This window comes from Alligator sinensis, unplaced genomic scaffold, assembly GCF_000455745.1.
Source record: "Alligator sinensis unplaced genomic scaffold, ASM45574v1 scaffold607_1, whole genome shotgun sequence".
NCBI lineage: Eukaryota > Metazoa > Chordata > Crocodylia > Alligatoridae > Alligator > Alligator sinensis.
In genome coordinates this window covers 1,437,516-1,457,735 of record NW_005841935.1, presented here as the reverse complement: position 1 = coordinate 1,457,735, position 20,220 = coordinate 1,437,516, and the positions used below count along the sequence as shown (strand labels likewise).

At 48.2% G+C, this 20,220-nt stretch overlaps 1 protein-coding gene across 2 annotated transcripts in view; it reads right to left on the bottom strand.

The window, feature by feature from the left end:
* Positions 1-20,220, bottom strand: part of CORO2A (coronin 2A) — a 91,469-nt gene that overhangs the window by 5,318 nt on the left and 65,931 nt on the right. For both annotated transcript variants that reach the window (XM_006019663.3, XM_014518019.2), the window contains exons 3-11: positions 12,920-13,036; positions 9,640-9,789; positions 8,279-8,458; positions 7,593-7,709; positions 6,190-6,294; positions 4,063-4,159; positions 2,655-2,767; positions 1,392-1,482; positions 853-1,124 (exon numbers count right to left, since the gene is read on the bottom strand). In XM_006019663.3, the coding sequence (XP_006019725.1) occupies positions 853-1,124; positions 1,392-1,482; positions 2,655-2,767; positions 4,063-4,159; positions 6,190-6,294; positions 7,593-7,709; positions 8,279-8,458; positions 9,640-9,789; positions 12,920-13,036 (1,242 nt within the window). The remainder of the gene's footprint in view (positions 1-852; positions 1,125-1,391; positions 1,483-2,654; positions 2,768-4,062; positions 4,160-6,189; positions 6,295-7,592; positions 7,710-8,278; positions 8,459-9,639; positions 9,790-12,919; positions 13,037-20,220) is intronic.

Here is a 20,220-nt window from a genome sequence, read left to right as displayed (position 1 = left end):
GCTGATCTAGAGCTGGTCCACTCTGCCAGGCTGAGTCTGGGGCAGGCCGGGGGCAGGGCTGTGCATGTGGTCTGCACCAGTACCACGGGGCTGGGGCCAGCTCAGTGTGGGATGCCTAGAAAGCAGCAGAGCTGCCCCAGCCCCACTGTGTGCTCAGACGGTGGCAGGATGCACCATGGGCTGGATGGTGTCTGGGCCAGGAGGGACCAAGGGACCCATTGCAGGCCAGAGAAATTGCCTCTTCAGGTGGGATCCAGCCTGTGGGCTATATTTTGCCCACCCCTGCTCTGTGGGCCCTCTCCTGACAAAACTGTGGGGAAGCTTTTATTGGCTCCTCCCAAGGGGCAAGCTTCTCTCCCACATTTGGGCAAGTGACCAGATTTCCTGAAAAGCAGCATGCCCGTAAAGGCCAGTGAAGCCAATAACTCTTACAATGGTCCAGCTGGGAATCTCCTCAATTAGGACCATCTCCTGAATAAGCCAGCGCTATGTACCAGCTAGAGAGGGGAAACCAATGAAAATGCTGTGGCTCTGCTCGGGTAAGGCATAGAGCGTACTGATTTTTGCATGGTCTAGGGGACCTCTGGGTGACCATCACCTCAGTGTATGGTTAAGAGCAGAAATGTATTAATGTCATCAGTGACAAGGACTAGCTATAAATACCTGGGTAGAGAGAGCCTACCCTTGTAACAGAGCTGCCCCATTGTGCTGTGTGCTGTATTCATGTAAGAGACAGCCAATGGCCTCAGGGGATCACAAATGAAGCATGCCGTTTGGGCTAGCTGTCACCTGTTGTTCTCTCCCTTCTCCCACCCTCACATTCAGGCCCCCCGTGCTTCCACACAGCCAGACCTCATTCTCAGTTTTGGGCGGGGGGCACTCAAACACATCAAAGCCATTGGAAAGCCGCATCTGGCTATCATTCTGCAGTCTCTCCTCCATTTTCTTCTGGCTTTTCCTGTCCGGGACACTGCTTTGCTTTTGGATCTCCTCCAGTGGCATCCATTCTTCCTGGTTTTGGTACCGGTTGGATTCTGTGGTCTTCTGGGATGGCTCTTGCTCAGGAAATTGTGGCAGAGAATTCACAATCCCAGAGCCTGGTCTCAAGGACACTAGAACAGGCCCTGTAAAGCAAATGGGGGGCGGGGTCTTTAGCTCCTGGAAAGAGCAGGCATGTACTCACCCAATAGGAGAGACCTGCAGGTTGGAGGTACTCTCAAAGGCCATTCATAATCGAAACAGCCCTGAGTCATAGGACAAATTTTAATTTTTTTACTAGGGCATAGCTCTCCAGCCACTAATGGACCAGAATGCTCTTGACACATCATGCCAATGCAAGTCAGGCAAAGAGCTTTTGGACTCCAACTCCACTCCCTCTGCCCAGGCCTGACCTTTATTGATTCCATTCAGCCACTCCTGAGATGTCAGTGCTGGCTGGGTCCCAGCTGTCATGGGGTAGATGTCCTCCTGGTAAGATTCTGACTGCAAACACACAGGGAAAACACACAAAATTGCTACTGGAGCCTCCAGCTGCTGCCAAGCTTGCTGGCCAAAAAAGGGCCATTTCTCAGCAGGGCAGCCTAGACACTGACAGGTAATGGTTCCTAATGTGTAGGAACCTCTACCCATCCTGACCCAGAAACCCCTTGCCTGGCCTTTACTGGGATGATGATTCCCCTAGAAGTTCCTTGTTGCTTTGGCTCACAACATCCCCTTGCCTGGAAGAGCAGAGTGTTACAAGGTGCGTTCCAGGCTGATAATTCTCCTAGCAGTATATGGATATAGACAACCTGGTCCTGTTAATACTTGCAGCAGAACTTCTGCTAGGTTTCAAAGGATTGGGACTGCACCCAAAGCGAACCTCAAAGATGTAACACCCACAGAGATGAGCTAGGTGGCTTGATGGCAGAGCTGGGCTGATGCAGACAGCTATATCTGAGGAGCAGGTGGGCTGTATATCTGAGGAGCAGAGATGGAGAGGTATAAGTACTCACTGTGGTGCCCATCATGGACTCCATGGACTCACATAATCAGTTGCCATAAGAATAGCCTCCTCACAGGGAAGCTGGACTGAGTGGTGTCAGGGGATTTAATAGCTGACAGAAGTAGATTTAGTAGCTTACAGAGTCACAGCCAAAGTGAAAGCTAAAGTGATGTGGGTGCGAAATGCTTCTGGTCTTCCTGACTGGGATATCTACACTGCAGTCCCAGGCATGTATACAGTGGTACATATAGCTCTCCAAGCTAGCTTTAAGCTAGCCAGCTCAGACATGGGGAATGGCTTCAGTATGGCAGCATGAAGCTTGGTGCTGGCAACATTATTCTTCCAAGGAGCTGAAACCCCAGTGCAGGCCCTTTCACTGTGTTATTCCAATAAAGGCCACGAGCAGTTTAGAATGTTCTTACATACTATAGTGTCATTGTCTGTCCCACACACATGGCTGGGTAAGAGCCTTCCATAGCTACAAGCCATGTAACAGGCTATCACAAGCTGTCTTTCCTTAGGAAATAATCTTTGGTTCAGGCAGCACCCATCTCCCACCTCGGCTGAGGAATAGGCCCAAGGGCTTTCCCAGAGGTCATACAGCCCCTGCTTAGCTGTCCTCTACCAGATCTGGTGGATGGGCCCACATGCATGGCAGAGGCCTGCTTACCCGCCGTGGCACAATCATGGAAACGGGCTCGATCAGGCTTTTGGTTGGGATCAGCTTGTAGAATCGGAAGATCTCACAGGCTGACACATCAAGGCCTCTCTTCGGCATGGCCCCTGATGACAGAGCACAGCAGATGGCAGGCATGGTTTGGGAGCAGGCTGGGCACAATCACCAGGGAGGACTGACCCCATCCCTTTTCCAAGTGAATTTAAGCAAGCGAAGGTCATTGACTCAGCATCCCTCACCACAGGCAGCATGCCTGGCTGAGAGATGGCATTCGTTTTGGCACAGATATGCTAATAACATCTTGGCTTATTAGTGCTGTAACAGTAACAAGGGCACTAACAGTCACGCACTTCATTAATGGTGGCAATAACACACACTCACATCCAACTGGACACAGTGTTGTCAACTCAACTCTCAGGATTTTTGGCATTGTTCTTAAAGTCTATGCTTTGGGAATGTGAAAAATATAGCTCTTTATTTTGTATATAGTTATATATATCTATATATATAAGAAAGAGCTAAGTTTTTCACATTCCCAAAGTGGAGACTTTAAGAACAACGCTAAAAATTGTGAGTTGGCAATACTGCCACTAGGGTTTTTGCCACAAATTACATACATTATGTAATGAATTGGTTAATTGTGCAATAAATGTAGACTGGCCACACTTGCAAAGTAATTATCACACAATTAACTGATTAATCACAGAATAAATTTAGACCAGCCACATGTGCAGAGTAATTATCATGCCATAAAAATGTCCATCCAGCTATAAAAAGAGCCAACCAGCTACCAAATTAGTGCTTGAAAATGTGTAACAATTTTATAGCTGGTTTCTATCCAGCATTAATTTTAATATGTGGTTGGGCCCAAGGCGACTGTGGCCTTACAAGGATCTATACTTGTTAGATGGAGCCTAGAGAACATTTTCATAAACCGTCTGATTGCCATGGCACTGAATGCAGTGTTTCCTTCTTCCTTGGGTGCTCGGGTCAGAGAGTGACTCAAATGGATGCTTATCTTGCTGGGGTGATCTGACCCCAGCTGACTTCCTGTCCCTTGGGCAGGGGGCTGGAACCAATGATTTTGCAAAGTCCCTTCCAGCCCTAATGGCTATGAAATCTATGTGCCTTGCTGTGTAGTGTACTTTCTACCTCTAGGAACAGAGTTGTAGCTCAGAGGTGGTGTTCAGAATAGGCCCCTCTAGCCTCAGAGCCCTTGGGACTGTGCTATTGAGAACATAGATGGAAATCCCAAGAACACACAGGCAGAGTCGGTAGCTTTTATATCTGTCTGATGTGAGGTCTGAGTTAGGCCCCAGAGTGTGTTATTGTGGACCCCAAATTGTTATGGTCTCAAATGCTGAGCCCACAGCTATGCTAGCAATCCAGGCCACAGACTCACCAATGCCTTTCTGTGGTATGTGGGAACGGTACTCCATCAGGAAGTTCAGGTATGGCTTCTCCATGCTTATCTCATAGTAGCGAATGTTCCCATCACCCTGGAGACAAGGAGAATCAATGCAAGGCCTGGCTTAGCTCCCACTGCACAGAGGAGGACTCAAGAGAGGGGTGACTCCAAATGCCATTCTAGTGGACAAGAAGGGAGCCCTTTCTCTGTGAATACCAGCTTTAACCTCCTCACTCCCATGAGGGATTGGCCTTATGGTGTCATTTCCCATTTTAACTGAGGTCAAAAGCTCTGAAATGACCAAAGTCAACCTGCTGTCCAAATAAATGTGCCTCGCCATGGAATCTGGCCCCATCCCATGGCAATTATGCAAGACTGCAAGGCTGGACAAAGACTGTGCCTCATGTGCTGCCACTGGATCCACCTGCAAAACTCCCTAAGCCTCAAATCTTGTCATGGCATGAGTTTGTACATAACCAGGCATATTAGTACAGCTTTTAGTTTATTTTTACCTGGAGAAAAATATGGGTTGTGTTGCACCATACCATATCATTATGCATCATACCATCCACACCCTCTTTTTCAAAATACTAGATCCACCCTTGTTTGTGGGTTTATTATTGCCCCCTGCAAGGAGTAGATGACAGACATGTTGAAGACCTTGGCTCACCTGGACCCTGATCCTGTAAAAGCTCATGCACCTACCCAACATTACACCTACAAGTCCTCCCACGGAAGACCATGTCTTCAGCTCACATGCTTGACATAAGGCTGCATTTGCAAGATCTGGTCCATCTGGGCAAGCATCTGAGTGCTGTAAGCATATGTGATACTAGTGAAAACTGACTCGGGGACCTGGGAGTTGCTGGTGATACCAAAATTTGGGGTGAAGTGGGCACGCTAGTAGGGAGGGAAAGACTGCAGCAAGACCTGGATAGGTTGCAGGGGTGGGCTAACAAAAACAGGATGCGTTTCAATACTGACAAGTGCAGGGTGCTGCACTTGGGCAGTAGTAACCAGCAGCACACTTATAAGATGGGAAACTCCCTTCTTGAGAGCACGGAGGCAGAAAGGGATCTTGGAGTCAGTAATGACTCCAAGATGAACATGGGCCAACAATGCGAGGTCACGGTTGGCAGGGCTAACCGGACCTTATCGTGCATCCACAGGTGCATCTCAAGTAGGGCCAAGGAGGTGATCCTCCCCCTCTACGCAACACTGGTCAGGCCACAGCTGGAGTACTGTGTCCAGTTCTGGGCACCCCACTTCAAGAGGGATATGGACAACATCGAGAGGGTCCAGAGAAGGGCCACCCGCATGATCCGGGGACAGCAGGGCAGACCCTACCTACAATGAGAGGCTACAGGACCTGAACCTGTTCAGCCTTCACAAGAGAAGGCTGAGGGGGGACCTGGTGACCACCTATAAACTCACTAGGGGGGACCAGAAGGGTTTGGGGGAGATCTTGTTTCCCCTAGCACTCCCCGAGATAACAAGGAATAACGGCCACAAGTTGTTGGAGAGTAGGTTTAGATTAGACATCCGTAAGTACTACTTCACAGTTAGGGCGGCTACGATCTGGAACCAACTTCCAAGGGAAGTGGTGCTGGCTCCTATCCTGGGGGTCTTTAAGAAGAGGCTTGATGCCTACCTGGCTGGGGTCATTTGAGCCCAGTTTCCCTCCTGCCCAGGCAGGGGGTCAGACTTGAAGATCTACAAGGTCCCTTCCGACCCTACTTCTATGATTCTATGATTCTGTGAGTGCAGAGTATACTGGGAAGTGACTGGAAGAGCTCACCTTGTCATCAAGGGCAGACCCCAGCTCTCAGCAGTGCAATATAATCATAAGTGACCATGCTCCATCTAAAAGCTGGCTCTCTGCTGCCACAACTATACTGCCTTTCTTCCCATGTCTAGCACAGGCCCTTCTGTGGGAAGGGGAGTCTTGATTTCATCCTTTGCATCTGTCTGTCTGCCAAGAGGTATCCTCACATTTAGTTGAGAATCTTTTTAAAGCATCAAGGCATGAGTCTCGTATCATGCAAATTGATTTAAAGCAGCAGCCCCTAGCAGGGAGCATAACCAACTGTGCTAACATCCATTCCAAGGAAAAGCACTTACCTTGCTCACAACATACAGCATGTTTGTATCTGAGTCATAAAAAGGGAAGAGCAGCCCTGAGGAGCCATCTAGATCCTCCTCTAATAAAGGCACTGAAAGATCATTCTGGGCATAAAAAAGGAGAGAGAAAACAACTCCCATCACAAATGACCTCGGAGAGGAGCTTCTTCTCACAGGACATGGACATGGATCAACCCAAATGCCCCTGGTCCAAAACACAGAGTGTAACTCCCTGATAGAGAGAGAGCTGTGAAGACAACAGGCCACATCCTGGAATCCCTCAAGATGATGGTGGGGAGAAGCCACCCTGGCTCCTTGTATGGAGGTATCAGCTCAAAGGTGTCCACTACATGGACACCTACATGGGGGCACCTACATGGGGGCAGAGCATTTTGTGAGGGGTCTAGGAAGGTGCTGGTTGGGTCCAAGGTCTGTGCAGTGTAGGAAACTGGCACATCCCCCCTCACAAAGCAGGTGAGCCTGAAGGGTTCTGCCTACCAGGGCAAAGTTGAAGGGTAGCTGGAGTGGCAAAGCTGCTAGGAGGAGTTGCTCACTACCTAGCAAGCCAGCCACAGGGAGATTGGCAAAGGGTCACAAACAGGTTATTTGGCACAGAGGATACAGGCTTGTGACTCTGCAGAGCCACCACTGCCATCACCTGGGGCAGACCTACCAGAGATGAGCCTGCTTAGGACAAGCTCAGCACCATGTCCCAGAAGAACTGGCTAGCATGTTGTTGGGATGGACATTGCTCCAGCAGCACCTCCTGCTTGTGGACACTGTATCCAGCAGCACAGGTGGCCAGCTAATGGGAAGCTGCACATACCAGTGATGGAACAGCCCCTTCATTGCTCTCTAGTTAATGATGCAACACTAAAATATCCTTTCTTGACCAGCACCCATCTTGACAGGAGGCACATGCCTTGCCAGTAGATTGGGGTAAATGTTCTCCAAATGATTAAGTGCAACTCACTGCCAAAATTAAACAGCAGATACTTTCCTCCCTTGAAGCCCTACTGAGCCAATGTGGGGCTTAATTCTGCTCCAGTGGGAAACAGTAGACTTTTTGGCATTGAGTGCAATGATACCAAGAACTAAGAACTGCATCCAAAACCCCCAAGGTCCTTGGAACAGCTCTGTACCTCCAGTTGATTGCTGTCTGCCTTGTTCCTGTGTCTCACTACTTTGAGTAATTTCTCTGCTGCCAAGCTATGTTCATTTGCATTGAATAATGTGGTACAAACCAAATGATGAGTCACAAAGAGCTTTTACCTGGACAGATGCCTCTGAACGCTGGCTACATATTAATTATTGGGTATTTGGTAGGTACAACTGTTAACATGACAGTTACAAAGTCTAGAAAACTGTGGATGTGAATATACTGGGCTGCTGGTCTGACTCACCTGATCCCATAAGACTATCTGCCTATTATTCCACCGGGATGTGCCAGTAGAGAGCAGCTTTTTCATGTTTCCTAGAAACAAAACTTTATTCACTCTGTGAGACTTGTAGCTGGCTTCCTGTAGGGAGAGATGGCATGTTACTGTGATTTCCAAAGTGAACAGTACATTGTGGAAAGAAATCTTTTCCCATTGTCAACTGACATTTGGAGGAATCCAATCTCTCTGGTAAATTAATCTTTGCCTCACACAAACCACACTGCTCCCAGAGTGCTGCCTCCTAAACCAGAAGCAGTGGAACCAATCTGTATGGTGCTTCTTAGCAGTGACAATACTAATTACTTCCAAGTTAATTAGTTTATATGGATGCAGCTTTTTCATTTCTGGATTAGGAAGGAGGCCATGAGCTGGTTTCCAATTGCACAGTCCCAGGGTCATGGCTGTTTTGTGACACTAAGGAATCGCCTTGGAGCAGAGCCAGAATTCACTGGTCAGTCTGCTCCAGGATTCTCTCTGGCACTTGCACCTTGCTTATAGGAATAATCACCCCCTGGTTCTCCCAATGAAAGCTCATCTCCCTTCTGCCATGGCTGCACACAACTGCGGCCTTCCAAATATTCAATAAACCTTTACAGAAGAGGACTCACAAAGTCAGCTGCACTGGATTCAAGTTTCTGACCCCAGCCTACCTGTACAACTGTGCCTGTCTGAGGCTCAAAAATCCGTATCTTTCTGTCTCGGCAAGCTGTGGCTAGCAGACTGCCATCCATGTTGAATGACATGGAGAGGATCACATCCTTGTGAGAATTGAAGATCTTCACTGGATTCTGAATGACCGTCTCCTTTGTGTCGAGGTTCCATATCATAATCTGAAGCAAACAAATAAGTTCTCAAGCCCTTTCCCTTTGAACTTGTTAATTTTACAGTAAGTGCAAGAAAAATGGCTGTTCCATCAGCGAGATCTGAGTCGACGTATTGGAACTGTACGAAAGGAACTATATGAAAGGTTTACTGCAGCTATATGAAAGCTATACGAGCTATATGAAAGCTACTGGAGCTATATGAAAGGTTTACTTCAGAGTAGACTAATTAGCTCTGCAGTAAATGTTGCGCATCTACACGTGCACCCCTCTTAAGCTGGAGTAAACTGATTTATTCCAGAGCAGGATAGTACTTATAAATACAGGTACTATCTTGCTGTGAAGTAAAGAACTCAGCAGCAGCACACGTGTAGATGCTGTCCTGGCTGGCTGGGGCACGAGGGTGCTTCAGTGTGGGGGCTGCCTGCTGGCTAGTCCCCACCCACTCAAGCACCCTCATGCCCCAGTCAACCCCTCTGCCATATGTTAAGCCAGGGGGAGCAGCTGCCAGACCAACCCCCCAGGCTCCCTGCCAGCCGGGGCTGCTCCAACTTGGCTCAACGTGCTGTGGGCCTGGGTGCACATGCAAATGGCATGCCTAGAAACAATAAACTCTGGAGCAATAAGCTCTAGAGTTTATTGCTTCATATTAATTGCATATGTAGACACACCTGTTTCCTGTTTACCTTTCTGTGCCCCTTTTTTACCTTCATTTTTTTACATCACCAATGTTTTTACATTTCCCAGCCTGTCTTGTTCTACTGCTTCTGAGAGCTAGTCTGACTCAAACCACTGAGACCCACAGAGGCTGAGGAGGTCCAGCTCACCCTGCTTGTAAAACCCCAGCCTTGGCCCTTCAAGCCCAGACCATCAACTTGCCCTCAACCTCCTCCCCAGTGACTTCCAGCCCATGACCTCTTCCCCTTGCAGGGAACCACAGGACAGAGTAGGGCTACTTCTGGAGAACTCCCCCATGCAGCTTGACAGGCCTTGGCCCTCTTTTAGAAAAGACAATAACAGGGAAGTGTACCAATAAAAGTGATTCTGCAGAAGCACAGCATATATGGGGCAGAGCTTTCCCCTTGCAAACACCTGTAGGTCCCGCCTCCACTGTGCAAGGCTCAGCTGTGCATGCTACCATTTGAAGCAGGAGACATGGCCCCTCTGGGCCTTGCTGAATACCAACAAACCTTATAGTCATAACCAGAGCTGAAGAGGATGTTATTGGCAGTGGGGTGCCATTCGATGAGGCCAACCCGCCGTGCATGGCCGAGGAGTTCCTTCTTTGCGTTGGTGATGTTTCTTGTTAGCAAATGCTTGGGGATGTCCCAGATCTTGACCTGCACAGCACACCACAAAAAGGTCTCTGTGTAAATACAGTGTTGTGTCACCAGATATCTGTGCTAGTATGAGGCAATCTATCACTAAAATTTGGTCAAGTAAATCATCAGCACCACTGATGTCAAATTAGGGGAACTCATGGTCCAGAGACCAGATATTTCTCTCAGGACAATGCCAAGATACTCGAGAGCTAACCCAGCAACCAGTACATTCAAAGCAGGGCTTCCTCTTTATTCCAAGCGGTCTTGAATTGGACCAGAAAGCATTTGACATTGGCCTCCACACATATCATTTAACCAAATCATTGAAATATGGAAAAGAGCCTGAGGGGACCTTAGGAGTTCATCTAGTTCAGCCCCTTGGTCACAGCAGGATCATCCTAGTATAAAGCATACCAGACAAGTATTTGTCTAACTTGCTCTTAAAAACTTCCAGGGATGGAGACTCCACTACCTCTCTGGGTTACCTATTCCAGTGCTGAACCACCTTCACAGTTAGAACATTTTTCCTCATATCTGTCTTAAATGTCCCTTGTAATTTAAGACTGTTATTTCTTGTCTTGTCTCCTGTATAACTCTATATTTTTCTGTATAACTCTATATACAGTATCTATATAACTATCCTTCTGGTATTTGAAGACAGTTATCAAATCTCCCCCTCAATCTTTTCTTCTCTGGATTAAATATTCCTAGTTCTTCCAACTGTTTCTCATAGGCCATGTTTCCCAGACTGCTAATAATTTTTGCTGCTCTTTGCTGAACTTTTTTCCCAATTTGTCCACCACAAAGGCAGCAGCCTCAGATGAAGTGCCAAGGAGCCACTCCACACTCCATACTAATCCAGTTTGGCCCAGGCTAGAATGATCTAGTTAGGAATGGTCCTGCATTGACCTTAACTTTCTATGATTTTATGTCCTACTGTCAATTTTTGTGCCAAGCTGGCATTCACTTGTGTGGAGGCAAGTTCGGGTCCCCTCTCCTATAACTATTCCTGGTTTCTATCCATTGATGGCCTAATGAAGAAACCCCCTATCCAAGCTGAGTGCTCTAACCATTAAACTTAATCATAGAAAGTCATTGAACTACAGGCTCCCTTTGATTTACTCTCCTTCTAGCTGTAGGACTCTTGAAATCTTGGTGGCCCAGCAGTCCAGCTCCATCAGAGTCCCCATAATCAGGCATGTCTATAGCCTGGCAGTTGAAGAGCGAGCTCTCCTGGGAGACATTAGTTGGAATAACTTTAAGCCAAGGAGCAGCTAGAACCCAGGTACTCTGCTTCCTGGGTATATGCTCTAACCACCACACTATTATGCAAAAAGTGAGCTCTACTTCCTTCCAATTTTGTTTCTGAGTGAAGGTGGCCATGACTGCCACACTTTACACTGAACACAAAGCTCTTTGCTTGCATTGATCCTGTTCCAAACATGTCTACAGATTTGGGCCCTTCTGGGGATTTAGACAGCATTTAGGTGCCACTATGCCTCATATTGGTATCATAATGGAGCTCAGACAGGACCTAGGTGCCTTGCTTCTCAAACTGACCTGCTTTGGGACAATGCAAAGACTAGATGCACAGGGAACTCTGAAGTCCAAAACGTGGACAATAAATTAAGGTAGGTACCCACTGAGATTTGGGGCCACTGGAACAGAGATAGCCTGGATATTTTGGATCACTTTTCATGATTGAAGTGTTTAAATCCCTCCTAAGTTACCTTTAGGTGCCAGGCTTACATATCTGGATCTACTCTGCAGTCACTCTTTGTCTACAGTATAGACATACCCTTGGAGAGCAGCTCAACCCCTGACCTATTTGGTTTGCTCTTACTTCCACCATTTGCATTAGCATCAACCACTGTAACTCTGGATAGTCTCAATATCCATCCTAAGGAAATGCCAATTCCTTTCTCCATCTGGCTACATTTTTGACCTTGGTAACTTCCTGTAGCAGTGAGTTCCACAAGCTAAAAGTATTTCCTTGTGTTAGTTTTGAACTTGCCCCCTTTTAATTTCCTTGACTGTCAACTTCATGTGAGATTTTTCCTCAAGCAGATCCAGTTATTTCAGTGGTGTTCTTCAGACTCAACTTACTTCTACCTGTTTGAGCCAGAGTGACTCCACAGAAGGGTGCTATTTAAGAAAATCTATTCTTGATTAGCAAATCCTAATTACACTCTGTGGGCAAGTCTACATGTGCAAATAATGCAAAACAATACATTCCAGAACTTATTGCTTTGGAGTTTGTTGTTCCCAGGTGCATTGTTTGATCATGATCCCGGGAACGCAGCACGTTGTGTCAGGTCAGAGCAGCCCTGGCTGGCAGGGGGCCCTGGGGGTCAGCCTGCTAACTCAGGGCTGCTTCCTGCAGCTCAGGGTACTGCAGAGGGGCTGGCTGGGGCATGAGGGAACTTTAGCATGGGGCTAGCCTGCAGGCAGCCCCCTCACTGAAGCACCCTCATGCCCCAGCCAGCCAGTGCAGTATGGAGTAAACTGTGCTGCTGTGGAGTAAAAAACTTGTAAATATAAGTACTATTCTGCTGCAGAGTTGGTTAGTTTACTCCAGCCTAATAGAAGTGCACGTCTAGATGCACAATGTTTAGTATAGAGCTAATTAGTTAGCTCCACAGTAAACATCTCATGTAGATGCACCTCGTGGGGATGCTCTCAGTCTGGAATAAGTGTGCCCACACAACGTGTCAATCAAAACTAGCTGTTCTGCTTTAAATTCAGGCCCTATACTAATCCAAATTAACTTGCTTGTGTAAACAAGCCCAAGGAGTATGTTGCATTGGAAAAGTACCTAATTCAGAGTTTCCTTCTCTCACTGAGCCCAGGACATATCTCACCCATGTCTACATGGGAGCCCATGGTTCTGAGCCCAGGACAGAGCCTCAGGCTTGTTTTTAAATGTGAGTCTGTTTAGTATTTCACCATTTAGACTGTAGGCTCCTGTTGAAGGAAAAAGCTCACTAAGCATTATGGGCTTGATTGTAAGTTGGGAATAGAAGGAAAGTATTCTTTACACAAGTTCAAGAAGAGGAAACCAAGGCATGCTTCTCCCTGAATGGTACAATTTCTTTCCCAAACAAGTGCTTTGGCTGGCTCGTGACCGAGAGCAAGCTGACAAACTTACAGTGGCATCTTCTGAGCAGGAAGCTATTACAAAGTCATTAAAAGGGTTCCACTTGATGTCCAGCACATTCCCTTTGTGCCCACATACTCGAGGGTAGTGTGGGTCAAGCTTTCCTGTCTGAAAAGAGCAGAAAGTCCTGGTTAGCTCAGAAAGTTGGAGTTTAGCCACAGGTTTCATAGACTTTCATAGATTTCATAGACATCAGGGCTGGAAGGGACCTCGGAAGATCATCGAGTCCAGCCCCCTGCCCAAAGGGCAGGAAGTCAGCTGGGGTCATAGGATCCCAGCAAGTTAAGCATCCAGTTTCATCTTGAAGGTGTTCAATGAAGGTGCTTGAACCACCTCCGGTGGCAGGCTGTTCCAGACCTTGGGGGCTCGGACAGTAAAGAAGTTCTTCCTTATGTCCAGCCTGAAACGATCTTGAAGTAGTTTATATAATCTCCACCCAGCCTTAGTAGGTTATGTGCCATGGCCAGACCTGCGCCATACTTTCCAGGTCCAAAGAGAAACACCATTTTTTTGCTTCAGATAGATCTCGATATTTTGCTTGCAGGGAATAGGTCTTACAAGCTCTTAGCCCTGCTATTCCAGATGCTATTATCCTTCACCATTCCTGAACAATGACAGTGGAAAAGCCCAGAAAAGCATGAGCCAACCATGGAACTGATCATTTCCCAGGAGCCACAGGCAAAGGTATAAAGGACAGTGGCTAGAGCTGGGCAGGTAATGGGATTTTTGGGTATGGTGGCTGGATCAAAAAATTAGAGGAAAATAACTGGGTTCAGGGTAAACTGAAAAGGAAATTTGGAGCGATTCTATGGAATAATCCCTCAAAAAGGCTACATAAAACTGTCCATGTGTAAACACAGGCATAGAAATATAAATAAATATTTTGTCAAAAGTCTGACCTTGTGTCTTGTTCATAGTCATAGAATAAGAAGGCCCTTGTACACGTGAGGAAATTGCCCCTTTTAGTGATTTAATTGCCTTTTCTAACGATTTAATTGTGTAACAGTGTACACGTTTGGTGGCATATTTTGATTTAAATGTCTTTTTTACATAGCAAACTAAAACACATCCCATGTATTTTAGCTTGTTATGTAAATTACAGCGATATTCCTCATGTGTACAAGGGCCCGATCCGGATAAGGCAGCCGGGATGGTGCATGGGGCACTGGAAGTCCGGGTGTGCTTGGGGAAGCTTGGGCTTAGCGGGCTTCCAGTGCCCTGTGCACCATCCTCATCACCTTCTCTGGCTGCCAGCACATCCAGCCACCCTCCTGCCACCTTCCCAGGGCAGCCAGCTCATTTCCAGGTGGTCCCAGGCAGCAGGGTTGGTGCACAGGGTGCTGGAAGCCCACCAAGCCCAAGCTTCCCTGAGCATGCCTGGGCTTCCAGCGCCCCGGGCACCGTTGGATCTGGCGGGTGCTGCCTGCAAGCTGTGGCTGCACCCGTGCAGCTAACAACCCGCCCAGGTTGCCCCCAGGGACACCACTGCCAAGGAGGGAAGCACTGGGCTCCCCCGCTGCTCAGGGGTGGCGTGACGCAATGGCAGCTCTCAAGGGCAGGCTCCACCAAGGAAAGAAAAAAAGCAGCCAGAGGCCTGAACTTTATTTTTCTCCCGGATCCTGCCTGAGTCTCCCACAGCTGGGGAGTGAGCTGCAGGTGGGTTGTGCAGCCCCTGAGCTGTAGGAGACCCCAGTGCTTCCCTCCATGGTGGCAGCACTCCCCAAGCAGCACCCACCTGCTGGCACCCTGCCTGGGTGGTCATGGGGGGGCACCTCCAGTGTGGAAAGAAGCACCAGGGCCTCTCAGCAGCTCGCCCCACAGCCTTGAGAGAGGTGGGCAGGCTCCGAGAAAAAAAATAGGATCAGGTCCCTCACCGCTTTTTTTTTTTTTCCTTCAGCAGAGCCTGCCCGCTCTGTGGCAGGAGGCCCCAGTGGTTCATTCTAGCTCTGACTTGCCAGCATATCTGTTTGAAATGCCTCAGGATCTATAATAATAACATGCTTATTCCATCTGTCCTGAGCACTGTCTGTCCGGAGCACTCTGATTGCTTGTTTCAGTACGCATTGTGATTGGCTGCTGAGACAACCAATCAGAGTGCTGCGGACAGACAAAATAAGCCTATTATTATAATTATAGAGTCACACGCTATCTTTCATCCACCACGTGGGTTCCCAAGCAGTGCTTGAATTCAGCCTGTCCCAGACCCCTTCCTAGTTTAAGTTAAAACAGAGACCCCTAGCATCCCGGCATGCTCTTTGGGCTGGGCAGGGCTCTCTGCTCCATAGCAGGGCTGACCCCTCCCCTCTGGCTGCAGCTCCAGAGACTGTGGGCTGCTGCCCCCCGCCCCTCACCACTCCCTGCTAAGCAAGAATTCCCCCCCTCCCCTCTGCCTTGCTGAGGAGGTGTCTATGTATTAGCTTGCAGACTACCTGCTGAATCAGCAGGTAGAATCAACAGGCAGAATCAACAAGTAGCTGATAATGTCCCTGTATTGTTTTCTTAATTGGGTGATAAACACTTATTTAGGGGGTGAGAAACACCATTGTCAATTCCCTGCTGAGCTAATCAGAGTGTCCTGCCAGGGCCTGGCCATGCTCCCCTCAGCTCAGTACTGTGGAAGGAAGGGAGGGCTCCTCTAGCACCCCCCAGCTTCTGGCCTGAGCCACTGCAGGCATGTGCCTGTATTTCTGGGATGTCTGTCCAGTTACAAAACTGATTTAGCCTAGCCAGGTTAGACTAACCTGCAAAGACTGAATCAATTCAGGCTCAGGCTTTTTGAATGTCTGTCTCTAGAGCCTAGGAGGGAAAAGAGAGACTCCCCATAGACTAGCGCATACAGATGCTTGTCTAGATGGCAGGATTAGCTATGAGGGCTTCAGGTGGAGTCTGCTTATGAGAATTTACAGTGGAGGGCACTGTAGCCAGGAACCACGTGATGCTGAAGCAGCGGGTGGGGGGGTGGGGTTGGGCAGTGGTGGTGGCAGGCGGCAGGGTAGTGGCAGCGACTGGGCGTGCGGGAGCACAGCAACACCTGGGTGGGAGCACGGGGCCTGCATCAGGGACCCAGACCAGGGTGCAGGCCAGCATGGGGTCTATGGAGCCGAACTGGCTCCCCCTCTCCCTGCTGGCACAGCCCAGCCTGGCTCCATAGAGCCCCTGCCGACCCACGCCCTGGGCCCCCGCTGGCTCAACCCGCTCCAGCATGATGCACAAGGACCTGTTCCAACCCCTTTGCAGGGGAAGAGGAGGAGCAGATTTTGACAGATGTCCCTTCCTCCCCCTTCCCTGTCTGGCTCTGGATCAAGAGTTAGTTTTGTAGCTGCCATTGAAGGGACACTCCTTGTGTCACAGGACAGCTGGACTTATATGCACAATCTTCCAAAGTTCTGGAATGATGTTATAACACAGTACCACAGCAGAACAGAGAAGAACAAAAATGGTGAGGGGGCTGGGGCGCATGATTTATGAGGAAAGGCTGAGGGAACTAGGCTTGTTTAGTCTAGAGAAGAGAAGGCTGAGGAGAGATTTCATGGCGGGGGTGGTGTTTAATCTTTTGAACCTCCCTTCAACTACCTGAAGGGAGGTTCGAAAGATGATGGAGCTAGACTGTTCTCAGTGGTGGCAGATAACAAAACAAGAAGCAACTGTCTCAAGTTGCAGCAAGGGAAGTTTAGGTTACATATTAGAAGAATTTTCTCACTAGGAGGGTAGTAAAACACTGGAACAGGTTACCCAGAGAGATGGTGGAAGCTCCATCACTGGAGGTTTTCAAGACCTGGGTAGGCAGAGCTTTGGGTGGGATGATCTAGTTGGGGATGGTCCTGCTTTGAGCAAGGCATTGAACTAGATGACCTCCTGAGGTCCCTTCCAACCCTAATTTTCTCCGATTTCTTCATTTTCACATTGCAACACTATGCCAGAATGTGGGTGTGGCTGGCTTCTGACATAAGGCTACGGAATCTTTAAGCAGTTACTTGTTGTGATGGTACAGCAGCAGTCCATCAGTCCTGCAGGGCAGCTAATAACAGCTCAGTCTAATAACAGCTTTGCTAATTACAGAAGTATTCACCTGGCTCCAATTCTACTGCCCCTATTAAGTGCATAAATGTATTTCACCCAAGGAACCTTGTCTGCCTAAATGGACTTCAGGCAGACAAGTCCTTAGACCAGTGGTCACATACCAGTGGATCTCAATCCACTGATAGATCTTAGAGCCTCTTGGAGTCGATCTGAGGCTGGGATGGGGGGGGCTACATGCACGCATGCATGCACGCATGTGCCCCAACCCATCAGGTCAGTCCATGGGGGAGGGAAGGGGCGGAGGCTAGATCAAGGCCCCTGCGGTGAGGGATAATGCCACAGAGGCAGAAGCAGGGATAAGCTGAGTGGGGCCCTGGCCAGGTGGGACTTACCTGCTGGGGAGGCGCACCCCCAAATAATTTTTTCTCGATCTGCCCCCACTCTTCCCTCCCCACAGATTAACCTGCTGTGTGGGGGAGGGGGTGGCAGCAGTGCACGGTATATCTTGGGTTGCTTTTAAATGCCAAAGGTGATCTCCTGCTTAAAAAGGTTGGAAATCACTGCCTTAGACCAACATGGCTACAACCTATATCCCTGTAAATGGACTTAAGTATCCTATTTTTATTCCACCCTGTTCAAGTCCCTGAAAAACAGTTTAGACAGTGGGGCCTCCACCTTCTCACTGTTAAGGGTCAAAGGACAGTGTGTTGCAAAAGTAGTTTCATTATTGAATTTTTAGGGCCTTGAGCAGGGTGGAACAGAATCACACCCAATAAGCGAAACAGAGTCTGGCACCTGATACAAGAGCTCCCAGAGGGTAATGTCACCATGTCTATTCACCTTGTTCCTGAATAAAACAGAGATATTCTTCTATTTTATGGGACCTTAAGTATTATGTCAGGCAAATCATTCGTTACAGGAAACAGCCAGTTCAGAGATAACTGTATCTGCTTCTCCCCTGTTGAAGTTATCTGAATGCACAGGCTTTAGCTCTTCCTTTAGCTCTTTCACAGGCTAACTTTTTATGTGTAGCAACCTCTGCTATTACTGTTTCTCACAATGTTCTTCACAGAATATTCATTTCTGTTGTCTCTGGCAACTTGTAGGATGTTCTTGGCATGTCTGGCTTTGCACCTTGGAGTAGAAGTGTGCATGTATTTGGAGTGGACTATTTTTAAGAATCTTTGGGTTAATAATTCCATGAGAATGCAGGAAACCTGGGCTCAGCGACCCAGGGGTTCTTCTAACCGCATGTTCTTCTCCCATGTCTGAAGACATGTGGAGATTTAGCCACATCTTCCCAAACGAAGCAGCCATTTCTCATGTAGGACTGGATAGTCTCCTTGAATTCACCCACCATGACTTTGATGGGAAAAGGAAAGAACTAAAGATAGGCGCAGTCCTATAAGATGAGGTGGATGTGACTGAGAAGGTTGGCTCCTCTTCACAAGGCTCCACCATAACATCTGGTGTGGAGAGAGCAGGGTACCCTGCCCTCTCCACACCAGATGTTATGAGTTTACTCATATCATTTCTCATTTATGGGAGCTTTGGACCATGGGTTATCTTGGCCAGATTCTAGGGGTCTTGTTCCTCACTCCTGGTCACTTGCCCCGTTCTTCCCCGCATGGGTGGGAAGCCAACCCTCCCAAGCCAGGGTCCTCTTCTTGCCTTTGCCTCCCCTGGATCGACAGTGGCTGCCTGCTTGGCATCTCTTTAAATCCTCGATCTGATCAGCTGCGGTTGCCATAGCAGCATCCCATTCGCTGTTGTCCTGGCTCTTGCAGATGATTGGGCTAATTACCATCCGGGTCTTCCACACGGTTCCTTCCTTGCCTGGGTTTGCCGCACCTCCGCTTCCTGTCTGGGCTTGCTCGGGTAAGTTGTTCCACCTCCTTTGTTCTTTCAGGGTTTCGTGGCAAGGCAGGTTTACTGCCCTGTCACAACATGCAACAAAACCATTGTGCCAGGGCTCTATACCAGCAGGTCATCAGCAGGGCTTTGCTGATCTCCAGGGACAATTTCCTTAATTCTACATTTGCATTATCCCCAGAAGGCAAAGCAGTGCCATTACAGATTTACAACAGCTGGCAAGAATCAAAGAGCTGGCATTAAAGAAAAGTTTATTAGGAAAGAAGGGTACAAATGAGTCTGATCAATGAAGGACAATGCAAATGTGCTGTCTTCGCCCTGCCAGCACCAGCGTGTTATGGCTCAGAGGCCCAAACTCGGCAGCTAAAGACAGGTTCTTTATCTCCAAACATATAGACAAGGTTCCAAGAGGCATTTGTTTAAGAAAAGAACAAAACAGTAAACTTCAAAGGCAAACTGGCCCAACAGCATAGCCCTGGTATCATCTCTGGATGGTCAGAACTGCAGATCTAGACAGGCTGGGAACCACACCAGATCTCCCAAACTTAGCTAGTTAGTTTCCCCTCTGTTCTTAAAAAAATGACAAAAATAGAGCGGCTCCAAAAGCACAGACAAAAGAAAAAAATAAAACTGAAAATTCGCTTTTCACATATGCTGCCCTAATTCTAGCCAGTTCACAATCTCTTCAGTCAGTGGCATAACTAGGGTGGGGTAACCAGGGTAGCTGTGCCAGGAGTCAACTGGCTGGGGGGGAAGAGGTAGGGGAGGGAGGAGTTGTCACTGGCCCTGTGTACAGCACCTGCCCCAAGTGCCCACCTGTGTCATTACACATCTGTCCCCAGTTCACAATCTTTTCTCACTTCTATTGTCAGGACTTTCCAGGGTCCTGTGACCCTATCTACATGTCCTAGTCTGCTAATGTTTACCCCTATTTGGAACTACATTTTGACATGTTCTTAATTTGCCCAAATCGGGACCAAAGGAATAAAAACCACACCATTCTCTTCTCACTTTTGTCATTTTGTAGACCCTGATTCAGCAAACCACCACCACCTAGGATTCACATTAAAAATTTGAGCCGTCACACATTTTTAAACTCAAGTGGATCACAGAAATGGGGGCCTAAGGACACTGTCATGACCACTGAACCTCTTTTGTTCTAAAGGAACCATTGGTGATGTGTAGGGAGTGCACGCGGGTGCACCCCCTGAGATTGGCTGTGCACCCCCTGGAAGCACCAGCTGCAAAACCAGAAGCGCACTTCTGGTTTCGCCGCTGGTGGTTCCGTGCTTGGCAACCTGGTGCCCCCCAGACTCGGGAGGCACCAGTCACACATGAAGGGAACAGTTGGTTATGGAGAAGCTAAGATCATCTCCTGTCCATTAGCAAAAGCTGCATTC